Source organism: Athene cunicularia, assembly GCF_003259725.1.
Source record: "Athene cunicularia isolate RWA chromosome 1 unlocalized genomic scaffold, athCun1 chr1_part2, whole genome shotgun sequence".
Classification (NCBI taxonomy): Eukaryota; Metazoa; Chordata; class Aves; order Strigiformes; family Strigidae; genus Athene; species Athene cunicularia.
Window position 1 is genome coordinate 31184120 of NW_020799092.1, and position 13465 is coordinate 31197584.

Genomic DNA, 13465 nt, shown 5'->3' on the forward strand with positions numbered 1-13465 from the left:
CCATCCTGAACATTGCAACACCAAGCTGTGTGGTGCAGCTGACACGCTGGAGGGAAGGGATGGGCCATCCAGAGGGACCTGGACAGGCTTGAGAGGTGGGCCCGTGCAAACCTCATGAAGTTCAGCAAGGCCAGGTGCAAGGTCCTGCGTGTAGGCTGGGCAATCCCAAGCAGGCTGGGCGATGAGTGGATTGAGAGCAGCCCTGCGGAGAAGGACTTGGGAGTATTTGTGGATGAAAAACTGAGTATGAGCCAACACTGTGCACTCACAGCCCAGAAAGCCAACTGTATCCCGAGCTGTATCAAGAGAAGTGTGGCCAGCAAGTCGAGGGAGGTGATTCCCTCCCTCTATGCTGCTCTTGTAAGACCCCACCTGGAGTACTGTGTCGAGCTCTGGGGCCCCCAACATAAGGACAGGACCTGCTCAGGTGAGTCCAGAGGGCTATGAAGATGACCAGGGGTCTGGAGCACCTCCCCTATGTTCAGCCTGGAGAAGAGAAGGCTCTGGGGAGACCTTAAAGCAGCCTTCCAGTACCTAAAAGGGAAAATGGGAGAGAGACGTTTTACAAGGACATGTAGTGATAGGACAAGGGGTAATGGCCTTAAGCTGGAGGGGGGCAGATTTAGATTAGCTATAAGGAAGAAATTCTTCACTGTGAGGGTGGTGAGACACTGGCACAGGTTGCCCAGAGAAGTCGTGGCTGCCCCCTCCCTGGAAATGTTCAAGGCCAGGTGGGACGGGGCTTTGAGCAACCTGGTCTTAGTGGAAGGTGTCCCTGCCCACAGCAGGGTGCTGGAACTAGATGATCTTTAAGGTCTCTTCCAACTCAAACCATTCTCTGATAAGATTCTACATTCCAAGACTTCAATTTCCTTTTGTTCACTCTTTCCTCTGTCCTCATATTTAATATTGTTGCTTACCTGTCAAAGTATTTTTGATGCAGTTTGTAAAGCAGCATTATGTTTAGATTGAAAATAAAACCAACATTGGTTTGGCCAACATTGCCCAGATTATCTTTATTGAATGCTGTACATACTTAGAATACAAAACATCATATTTCATCACATTTTTGTATTGAATTTCGTATCTTTACATTTCTGCCAGCAGTACTTTGATTATACTGACCTGTATTCAATAGCACCTTAGAAATGGTGGAATTTCAAGTTAAAAAAGAGGAAAAATTGGTGATTGTCAAAACCAGGAAAATACTAAGAATGTATATTAAATCTTCTGAAATGCACACAAAAAATACTAAAAGTGAGGATTTTATTATTCAGTACCAGTTGAGACATTTGCTAATGTACTTTCTACAATCAAGTACTTAGGAGTGTTCTACACTGTAGCTGCCAACTACAAAAATATAAAAATCATGATATTAATGCTTGTGCAGTTGCTCATAGCAGTTGAGATGCAATTTACTAGAGCAAGGCTTACAAGGTACCTAGGAAAAATTGATATATAATTATTCAAAAAAGATATGTCAAGTACAAAACATCAACATTTCTACCCTATATTGAACCTATAAATAGAATGTAAAAACTGGAAGAAAAAAAATTTTATAAAATCACATATTACCAGGTAAGAGATCCCTGTGCATAGAATTCTATGTAAACAAAGCCAACAACAGTAAAATGTCTCCATAGTATAAACTGAATGCTAATTCCTAAAATAAAAATAACTAAATTTCACATCCCCTTGTATTTTTCAATATATACCTTCTAAACTACTTGCATTCTCAGTTTAGCTGGTTAGCTGTATTCATCTTTTGACTGGAAATGCAGCACAATCTCTTCCACTTCAATTGTAATATCCTTTCAGATTTCGCTGTGAGAAAACAAGACTCAAGATGTTTCCCTTAATAGGAACAGCTCATGTGCGTTACAATGCACTTTATCTCCATGAGGTTAGAAGCATGAAGGTTCTTACCACAAGTGGGAAGCACTGCTGCTGTAAACCGAACAGCTACTTGATTTGTTTTGAACATCAAGCACAAAGACAGCTAGTTTCATTTTTCAAACAAAGGATGTCCCTGATTCTTTTTATTCTGTACTAAATGAAAATCCTTGCATCACAGTAAAAAGAAATTTTTTTTCATCTCACACAGTTATGTTCATGGCTAGAGAGCATTTAGCCATCAGCCTTAGCACAAAATACAATTTCAAAGTATTGTATTCCTATTATTTCTTCACTGCTATTAATAATAATTTCAATTAATTTGAATAAGTCTTAATACAATTTCCTTACAAAAATCAGAAGCAACATACTTAATATGCAAATCAAGACTTGAGGATTATAACAATGCTTATTAAAAACAAGATTAAATGCCAGTTCATTTGAAAAAACATGCATAAATATACATAAATATACATGAAACCATCATGAATTCACAATGAAATATAATTCACAGCTTAATGAGTGTCAGACATTTAGCAGAATTTTGTTTCTAGCTTAAAAAATGAATTATCTTTGCAGTGCTCAGCACATAAATCACAACTTCTGTAATACATAAAGAATACCAAGATTATCAACAGTCACATACACTTTGAAATTAGGGGACACATGTATTGACTTGAGGTTTGTTCCATTTGTGTAGAACGTTTGTAAAGATTCTCCAGTAGTTACATTCCACCACTGTAAAAAATAACAATGCTTTCAGTTCGCTAAAGGAAGATTAGAATAAATTCTATAAACAGGTTTAGCATGGCAAGCCCAGCTGACTGCTTTCCCCATAGAGTTAGAATTAAAAATAAAAATACAATCGATCTTAAGTAGAAAATGTTTAGGATCGGTAAGACTTTCCAGATGAAAGGAAACTTCAAAAAGACTGAAACTGTTCAATTTCAGCAAAGCATACAAAATAATAAATTCAGGCCCCTTACCCCATCAAAAAAAAGCAATTAATTGACGTAAATAGTAACATCTTCAAAATTTAATATATGGGGTTTTATATAGCCAAATGAATATATGAAACACATTGCCAGACAATATAACTTAAACTATAGCTGGACTCAAGAGGATCAATCATGTACACATTTAAAACCATCTGCAGTTTTGTTAGCAGACAGACTTCAGTGAGATTAAAATACTTTTTTTTTTTTAGAATATACAGTAAGCTCTAATAACAAAAACAGAGAAACCTTCAACCATCGATTTACTCCATGAACATAGATTGAAATTTCACATTTCTCAGAAAAACTATAGACCAATGCAAAACTGAACCAAACGCAATCCAGTGCAAAGCTGTTGATTGTTCCAGTAAGATGTCTACCCTCTATTCTTCCAGCATTTGAGTGCGATAGCAAAATATTGAAACAGCCTACCTTCAGCTTTGATCATCTATAAAAGCAGGTGGTATTAGTACTTTTTAGCTTACTCATCTCATGAAAAGTGTAACGTTATAGTTGTGTACATAATACAGATTTGCAACTACACATCTATAATGTTCTGATTAAAACCACCTTTCCTAAAGTGTCTGTTATTTGATGGAGACCAAGGGGAAAAAAAAAAACAAAACAAACAACAAACAACAAATGGATGTTAATTAGCTCTTGAATCTTTGTTGGTGCATAAATGATCAGGTGCTGTGTCAGTGGGTACCACTCATAGCAAGTTCATACATAGTATGAACTTATACATAGTACACAACAGTACATAGCTGGATGCACCTTACCTATGAATGACTCATTTGTTTAAAGTTATTTTCCATGTAACTCTACAATACAACTCAGTCCAGTTTTTAGAGGTTCAAACTCTTGACATGTTTTAGATTTTCACTGACTAGTATTTGTTACAAAAAGGGTGTGTGCGTGCGTGTGTGTGTGTGTGTGTGTTTCCATGCACATCATACATATCCATCTGTAGATCTTGAAAGAAAAGCAGAAATACAATACTTTGAGAAGACATGGTGATGAATCTGGTCCAAATGACTAGACAAAGGCAAATGCCATACCCATTTTCACAAAGGACAAAGATGATGCTGGGAACTACAGGCCAGTAATCTTCACTCCAGTGTGATTGTGTCTGAGATTATTATGGAACAAGTTTTCTGGAGGTCATTTCAAGTCATGTGAAGGACAAGAAGGTGATGATTAACAACTAGCACAGATTCACCAAAGGTAAATCATGCTGAACCAACCAACTGACTTCTATTAACAATAACAGTGGCTCTGTAAACAGCATAGCAAGAGCAATGGATGAGATTTAAACAAGCCTTTAACATGGTCTCCCATCATGTCCCTGTAGTCAAACTGAAGAGATAAAGACTGGATGGGTGGAACACAAGGTAGGTGACAATCTGGGTGGACTGACAGATTCAGAAAGTACTAGTCAGCAGTTCAGTCACTATGTGTTGAGCCTCACCCTAGTACAAGACAGACACTGACAAAGTGGAGCATAGTCAGCACATGATCACTGAGATGGCTGGACACCTAGAACAGATCTCATAGAAGAGAGAGACAGAGCACTGAATTTGTTTAGCCTGAAGAAAAGACAACTGACTGCTTGCTGTCTTCAACTACCAAAAAGACAGTAACAGATGACAGAGTCTGACTCTCCTCTCAAGGCCCAGAGGTGCCCCTGTTGGAGTGAGGGACAAAACTTGATGGGCAAGGCTCTAAGCAACTTCACCTAACTGCAAACTATGTCTATCAGGGGGCTGGACTAGTTTGAGTTCCAGAAGTCCCCAACATCTTAAATCATTCTATGACTCCAAGCAGCATCACAACACCATACTGTGTAACCACAAGACAAAATGGGAAGGAAGCTAGAAACAGAATACATATCTTGTTCTTTAATATGAAATGAACATCAGAAGATGTTTTCAATGCTAAACTAGAAAATTCAGGGGTCTTTGTTAAATAGTTACGAATTGACTTCAAAGACTTAGTCTGGTAGCATGTCTAAATGCTGACCAACCATCGATTAACCCCCAGCACTCTGAGATGATAAATCCACAACCTGTCATTTCAGATATACACACAGTTTCTACTAACAAGTATTAGCTATTACATGAAGGAAAAAAAGAAATAAACTCATACAAAATTTACAATTATGAAGAACCAATTCACAGACTCAAAGAACGAACGCTTCTTCTCTTCCCCAAATGCATATGCCCATATGTCTGAACCAATGAAAGACTGATGAAGATCTGATTTCCTCAGTTTCAACATGCTCTCTTCCAAAGATTACTTATAGAATGTATTTCAAGGCAGAAAATTATCACTTGCAATTCCTTTTGAATTTATTTTTGAAAAAATTGAAAATTCTGTATCTTTAAAAAAAAACCCAACTCTCACATAATGCATTTTTTTGCTCATTATAAAGAACTTAATTGCTGCTGAAATTGAGTGGATATTAAGGCAGGCAAAAATGACTGGGAACTTTAATATTAAAGAAGTTAATGAAGGACGTTGCTAATAAAAATCTGAAGCTAGTAAGAATGGAATATATGGCATTTAAAAACAAACTCCAAGTCTGAAGTTAAAATTCTCAAGAGACCTTTATAGGCAACTTTCAGATTTGAGAAGAACCGAGAAGTGTTAGCCACGAACATGGAGTAGCTTTGTATTAAGTAAAATGTTTCAGGTTTGTTTCTTTTAATTAGTCTGCATTTTCCTTTAGAATTATCAGAGTATTGCCATTCAATTAGTATGTTAGAAGATTTTTTCAAGGCTTACCTTAAGATAGCCTCCAGATGACACAAGCATTTTACTATCAGGAGAAAATGAGAGGTCTGTTACCCAACCACCATGTGCTGGTTCTCCTTCATCTACAGTAACTGGGGAACAGAAGTGAAGTAATGCACCTGTTAAAATGTCCCAAATCTAAAAGAGAGAGAAGATTATGTATATAAGTAAACTTAATGAGGAAAAAAAAATCTCAAGTAAGGAAAGCTGACGTACAGTTTTACATTAGAGAAAAAAAAGCCTTGTAAATAAGCATTCTACTTGAAATGACGGAATAATCCAAAAAATGAATTCTCCTCTTAGAACTGTATCATACATGGAGGACTTAATCACACACGCAATTTGCAGAATTATTAGTAAATCACGTAAATCAGATCCTCAGCATTCATGGAACATATATCTATCAATATGATTACAAACTACTGTTTCATGTGGCTAACTGCTATTTTCAATTCCTCAATGTTCACCGCAATGCAGAACACAAACTATGAGAATTCTTCTGTCTGTGAACTGACTATCAACTGAATTATAAAACAAACAGCAAGGTTAAAGCAGTACCCTTATTTCTCCTTTGTCATCTCCAGTGGCCAGTAATTTGTTATTATGAGAGAAAGTACAACACCGCACGCAGGCTTCATGACCTTTCAGGTCATGAAGAACAGATGAACTTTCAAAGCTCCATATCTAAATGAAAAACAATACAGAGGAATGAAAAAGATAAGTTCAAAACCAAACATAACTTCTTTCTAAAATGGCATTGGTCTTCAAATTTATGTAAGACCTTTTCGATATATGCATATATGTGTGTGCATTTATGTATGTATTATACTGGAGTCTGCTTTTCTTTTTATTATCTGAATCACACAAGAATGCATTTTCTACAAGTTACTGAACTAACTGCAAGCATTTTTTTGAGTATTAATGAAACTGATTCATTAAGAAAGTTTAATAGAAACTTCTGTTCACAGAAGTTTCCGTTCATAGAAAAAGGATTCATCAGTCAATTTAAAGCTGTATTTTAAAAATCTAATGGGACACTTTAGAAATCTAATAGGGCACCCCCAGAATATTAAACGCTTCACTTCTTTTTGCACCTTACCTCTGAACAGGAATACCAGAACCTATAGGCATCACTTTAAGTTTCAGTAATTTTTCTTATCTTAGGTTTTCAAACTAAGAATATTAGGCTATTAACAAATCAATAAAGAGAACTAAACGAAGTGTTCTGCACAAACTTGTGCAGTAAATGTGCATTTTATTTGTACAGAACTCACCAGGACAACCTCAAGTTATATCCAAGATCAATTGTGTATGACTAACAGCTTTAGAAACATGTTCACAGACACAAGAAATTTAATACCAGAAATAGAATAGGATAACTTAAATAATCACCAGGTACCTCAGAATAAAAAAAATACAGCAAACATTTCAGGTGATGCAAATAAGACATCACATTTATCTTTGTACAGAAAGTAACCCACCTTTGCAGTTTTGTCAGCAGAAGTAGATGAAAGTTTACAGCCATCAGGTGAAACAGCACAGGAAAGAACAGTACCTCCATGGCAAGCAAAATCTTTTTCTGTGTTTCCAGTAGTGATATTCCAAACCTACCAAATATACAGGAAAAACAGGTTACCTTTGTAACACTGTAAAAAGGTTAAAGACGCCTGTGTCTTAGACAACAATATATAAGATAAAACTCAGCTACAGAGTTCTAATACAGCCAACATTTTGTTACACTTACTGGTACAATTAAAATATAAAAGTGTAAATCTTATGATTTTGCATTTTCTATTTCTAGTGTCTTAAAAGTCAGTTTACACTTTAGGATCAATTCAATAAAATTTGTGTCAACACAAAGTGCAGGAAATACCAAATGTTAGAAAAGACAGTAAAATGTATTTTATGTGATTTGTCATTTCACAACCTTTTATTTACCTTAACAGTTCCATCAAATGACCAAGAAAGAAGTTTTGAATTTTCCAGAAGTCTAAAATCCTTGATTGCTTCCTTGTGCCCTCTTAGAAACACACATTCACTCAACTGCCAATTCCATACCTAATCATAAAGATGGAATACTTTTTAACAAAAAATTTAATGGCAGACATAAGTTAAAAATCATCAGTTTGTTGTTCTTAATTCACAGGAATAATAAAAAGTTCTTACGGAGGTGGCAACTAATTAAAAGGTTAGATACTGAAGATATCCACAGTAGAGATACTGAAGATTGAGGATGCAATAGTATTTAATAGTCAATCTGTGAGAGAGTTCCCTATAATACACACATAATCCATTTTTCAAAGTGAATTTGGTGCTTAAAATTCACTAGTAATTTAAAAGGAAAAAGTAAACCAATAATTTTCTAGGCACCCTAAAAGTTTTGGGGTTTAAACCTTTGATTATTGCAACAAACAAGACTTCTGTCATCTGACAGACTTCAGATTTTCCATGCTTAAATTAACTTTCTTTTATATTTTTAAAGCGTATTTTTAATGAAATGCCATTTTGCTTTGCATTCTTATAACACAATGACACTTCTTTGTTAATTCAGCTACTAATTCACTGAACACGTGTAATTTTATTTTACAGAAGCTCTTAAGTATCAATTTAATGTAAATTACAATGATTTAATAGTTTTCAAATTAAAAGGTTTTCTGCATCAAAGGAAGAACAGAAAGCAAGAGGTGTTCCGATGACAATCCCGGAGGTTTAACGGAAGCACTGTCCACTAGAGGGAGCTGAGGACACAAAAGAAAAGGTACCTACGTTATACATAAAAGAAGGATCCAAAAGCCGATAAACTGGTCAGCACTGCTTATCTGACCACAGTGATTGCGCCCAAGCTAGCTTCAGATTGAAACAAACACCAAAGTGGGATGCTGCATAGGTTACATGTATATCAGCAAGTAGGTAGAACACTAATGTTGGAACAGATTTGGTGAGCAAAACAGTGCTGAGGACCAGCACCCATATGTGTTTCTGGAGGTTTTACTTCAAACCAGCTCAAGTTTGGTTGTGTGGGCTGAACGCTCATTAGTAGCTGGAGTACATGTTCTAGTTCAGGAATCTTGTCAGCATGCCTGCAATTGCTTTGCAGTGCAAACTAAACCACAGCAAGCATAAACAACCAGGACACACTTCAAAAGTACATCCCTGACGTGAGTTAAAATGCTAATAGAGAGACACAACAGAACGCTTCTCCGGAGTCACTCTACCTTGCTGAGAGGCAGAGCTTATTAATTTAAGACTACATCAGTGTAGCCTTTCTATTTCTAGATAATATCTGTACTCAGCACTGTACTGGACTAGGTGGATGCACTAGCCCACTCAGAGACAGGTCTTTTTAGCTCATTCCTTCAGTGTAAGCAAGCCCACTGACAGACCTACCATATATAGCCAGATCTGGATCACATCCCAAACCCTTCACTTTTGCAATCAGAACTGTTGAGTTACCTTGTTTGAAAATTAATGTTCTCTTCACCCATCTTAAAGGAGTTGGTGCCTTTCTATCATCCACAGCATTAAAAATAGAAATTGTGTAATATGCATTATCACATAAGGTATAAATAGAAGCCAACACTTTCCCGTCCCTTGCCCCAAGATGGAGCAATACAGAATACGGTAGTCATTTACTGAGTTTACATTATCTATAGCATAAAAGATCTTTTTTAATAAATTGTAAATTACAACATAATCTTTTTAAATATCTTCCAAACCTGTATAACTGAATCATGAGCACTTGAAATAAGAGTCTGACAATCAGATGTAAATTGACAATGCTGCACAGATGTCCTGTAAGCCTCCCGGGACTTCAGAACTTTCCCATCCAACAGCTGTAATACCTTTATAATGAAGAATACAATAACAAAATGCAATTTATTTTACATACTTGAGGAAAAGGAAGAAAAGAACATGCAAATTCTTTTTTTTAAATATCATGATTGTAAACACGTGATTGTCAGTCAATGGATTGGAACAACCAAAAATTTGCATTAGCTTATTCCTTGGTAAAAGGAAATTTAGAACTACATTACTAGCACGACCTTTAAATTACTGTTATTTAGGCATGACTTAAAAATGTAAAAAACCCCAAGTACTATGTTTATTACTGTACAAAGTCATTCAAATGACATTCCTTTAAAAAGAAAAAGCACCAAGAAGGGTGTTTTCCTACTATTCTTAAAATCAAATTTAGGATTTAATACCTTTATTGTTCCACTCTCCTGTCCAAAAGCTGCAAATTTAAGATCTTCACTTAAGCAGCAGCAGGAAATGGGGGATTCCTGAGCTGCTGTCTGCATAATAACGCTGTCTGTATTTCCACAGAGAAGCTGCAAGATAGCAAGTTAATTATGTCATTACAATATTTTTAAATTCAGACTTAAATAAATTACAATACAGATCTAAGAATACTAAAGAGAACAGTTTAACAGTTTCAAACTTTGAATTATAAGGATCAGTTACTTTCATAAACCAATTACTTAGAAGGTCAGTGTAAATATCTTCATGGAATGCTCTCTGAACAGGACAAGTTTGCAGAAGGAAACTCATCTCAGTATTAGCCATCTTTTTAAAGTTTGACTACAGAAAGGAGTAATTTAAAATGTTACTCCTAAATTTCAAAAGGCATATAGCAAGCTCCACACTCAAATTCACCTTGACAGAGAGATTCTACAGCTCATGCCAGATGGAGCATAAAATACTTTAAGTGCATCCTCTAACTGTGACTTTAAACTTATTAGCGTACACAATACACCAAATCTCAACTCAGTACCACCACCATCATCTGCACAGTGTCCCTCAGTGCAGGGCAGCAGAATCCTACCTATACATCTAACACTAAGAATTCACTGCTTTCACAGTCCAGAACAAAGTCATTCCTATTCAGATGCTGCTTTAGGCTAAACACCTGAAATACCTCCCTCATGGCCAAAGATAAGACATTGCCCATTTTGTGTGTTAATGTGCAATTGGTTTGCATAAGCAGCATTATGCAAGAAATATGAAAGTGACTGCACTTTTAAACAGTTACAATCAAGTAGAAGCATAATCTGAATGAATTGTATTGTCTTCAAAGAAAATCCTATCAACTAATTTTATTTGATGTGGTAGAGAATCATGATATAAAAATGACAATGTGCATGCATTTGCTATCATGGAATGGAAAAATATATTTTGGATGTTGGTGTACTTACTACATGGTGGGAGGGTCCACATTAATAAGACTGTATCCACTGTCAGTATGTTCTTTAAGACAGAAAAGATCCCATGCTCTCCTAAGGCTATAGGCAGACACAGGCTCACACCTTTCATTTCCCCCAATTTGAGGTGATTCCTTTAGCTATCACACAGTAGTTCTGATGTGTTATGTACATGTGCTGTGTGACACCTGGTCTATACATGCTGCATGCACTATACATTGCTGTGCACATCTGTTTTGCTGATCAAGAGTGCCAATTAAACTCAAGACACCAGAGTGAAAAGAGTAGGCTTATTTTACTGCTAATATTTAAAGGATATAATCAAGTAATACAGAAAATAAGCTGTAAGAAAAATACAGAATAATACACTTAATTATTACTACATACAACTAATTATAGAAAATAAAAATAAAAATAAGCAAGGCAATGCACCATATCATTACTAGATGATGGGGACAAGAGTGATTAAGAAAGATACATCACCCCTTGCATACGTTACCAACATCCAGATCCACAGTTGCTGGGGAGCCCCAGTTGCAGCGAGGATTTGGAGTACCTTTCCCTGCAAGTGGGAAGCCCTACGTGATGCGTCCATCCGTAGGTGAGGCATCCAAAATCGCAGCAAGAGGGTCCAGCCTTATATACCAAAAATCAGCAAGTCACAATGTCTTGCACTTTTCTTTGAGCAGAAACATCTGGTTTCATCCTTCTGTTGGATTCCATCCAAAGTCTGGCCAGGGGTCGGGGGAGAGAACCAAGGGAGTTTCTAACAAGGCCAAACACTTGGGTTATCAGCCTTGAACAAGGCTGAACAAGGGAAGCTGGATACATTCTCAGGACATCTCATCCTCATTACTGATTATATTCTAAGCTACACCTTTCACTAGTGAGCATACATATTTCATTAATGATCAAATAAATACTAATTAAAAAATGATAATGGTAATACAGATTTTACTAATTAGCAGATACTAATAATGGATAACATTTGGTTGTGAGGTTCATCCAGAGGTCAACTTTGTTTCAGGGCCTATATTCAGGCCCTAGCACTACAACATCTAAGCCACTTGGAGGGCCCACAACCTCCCCACTCATGAAGAGAACAGAGTTTTGTTCCTCTGCATCCACATACAGTTTTGACATCAGTGTGGAAATCTCCCCTCAAACTTTTTCTTACCAAACTAGGCAGAGTTTCTAGATATAAAAATGTGATCATACATTAACAGTCATCTGCTTACAGATTCAACTGTTGAAAGCCATGAACAGGCAGTTCTTTCAGTGCTTCCTACTGAGATTTACAGATAACATTCAAATGTACTGACAAATTGAGAAACACAGCTTACTTGTAAATGCTTCTGATTGTAAATTGCTAAAATCATCACTTCACCATCGTGAAATACAACATCTAGTTCACTTTTTAGCACAGCATCAGAAGACTTGCACACCTTCTTTGTTTCCCAAATCTGTTGAAGAACACAGTATTTCATTAGTTTTATTAAAGGCCAAAATACAAAACTTGCTGAGTACCTGTAAAACAAAGTCATATAAACTTGCAAGAAACACTGATTTTTTAAATCAGTGAAAATTATGCTTCTGCTATTTTTATTTACTAGGGACAGTTGTGCAAATATTATAGTGATTTCAACAGATGAAATGGAACTAATTTTTCCCAGGCTGACTAGTACATTCCCCTGTGTTTAAAGACACAGCTATAAAGTCCACAATTTTCTAATCCAAAGAGTGTTAAAAGCCAATTACAAAAAATAGTAAGTACAGATTTCTATATTCCAATTGCTTTCAAAATGTCAAGAATATAAGTGCTAACTTGGGAGAAAACGAAAGGTTACTTTTTGAACTATAGTTCTATTTTCACTGGTTTTAATGAGGCATTACAATTACAGAAATCTATCTAAAATATTAACATTCAAATATACCTAACAATGAAAGTAATATCAAGTCAGCCAAGATCCTCAAAAAACATCAAAATTCCCAATTCAGATAAAATTTGAGGCAAAACAGAAGGCTACAATTACTCTAGAACAGCCACCAGACTTAAAGAATCACATAGATAACCAGTAAAAAACTCATCTCATTTTACTGCATATCTAATTTTATAACAAATAATTAAATTTATATTGGCTATAAACTTATAAATACTACATACATAATACATATTGTCTGCTATTTATGATATATAATTTTATAGTAAAAAATTCCTTAAATGAATAATTTAAGAATATATAAATTCGCATTTTTCAAAAAAGGAAGATGTCATCTTACGCGTATTGTCTGGTCATCAGATGATGTCAGAAATAAAGATCCATCTGGTGAAAATGTCACACAGTGAACCCAGCTCATGTGTCCTCTGCAATATGCCACTTTTGATAAAGATTTTATATTCCATAACTACGATAAAAATATGAAAGAATAACTCAAATAGATTTAGATTGCATTTACAAGGAAAACAGTGCAAAACAAGAAGCAGTATACTTAATAGCTATTTCTTCCAGTGTTTTCTTACTTCTCATTCTGAAATCTGATGTAACAAGAACTGTGCCCGCTTATCTCATTTCGATGGTC

The 13465-nt window shown here is 35.8% G+C and overlaps 1 protein-coding gene across 1 annotated transcript in view; it reads right to left on the reverse strand.

Moving 5' to 3' along the window:
• Nucleotides 1–998: 998 nt before the first annotated feature.
• Nucleotides 999–13465, reverse strand: part of APAF1 (apoptotic peptidase activating factor 1) — a 39118-nt gene continuing 26651 nt past the window's right edge. The window contains exons 19-27 of the mRNA XM_026868259.1: nucleotides 13166–13291; nucleotides 12229–12348; nucleotides 9890–10015; nucleotides 9401–9526; nucleotides 7623–7742; nucleotides 7166–7291; nucleotides 6243–6368; nucleotides 5676–5822; nucleotides 999–2631 (exon numbers count right to left, since the gene is read on the reverse strand). Coding sequence (XP_026724060.1) covers nucleotides 2488–2631; nucleotides 5676–5822; nucleotides 6243–6368; nucleotides 7166–7291; nucleotides 7623–7742; nucleotides 9401–9526; nucleotides 9890–10015; nucleotides 12229–12348; nucleotides 13166–13291 — 1161 coding nt within the window. The 3' untranslated portion in view covers nucleotides 999–2487. The remainder of the gene's footprint in view (nucleotides 2632–5675; nucleotides 5823–6242; nucleotides 6369–7165; nucleotides 7292–7622; nucleotides 7743–9400; nucleotides 9527–9889; nucleotides 10016–12228; nucleotides 12349–13165; nucleotides 13292–13465) is intronic.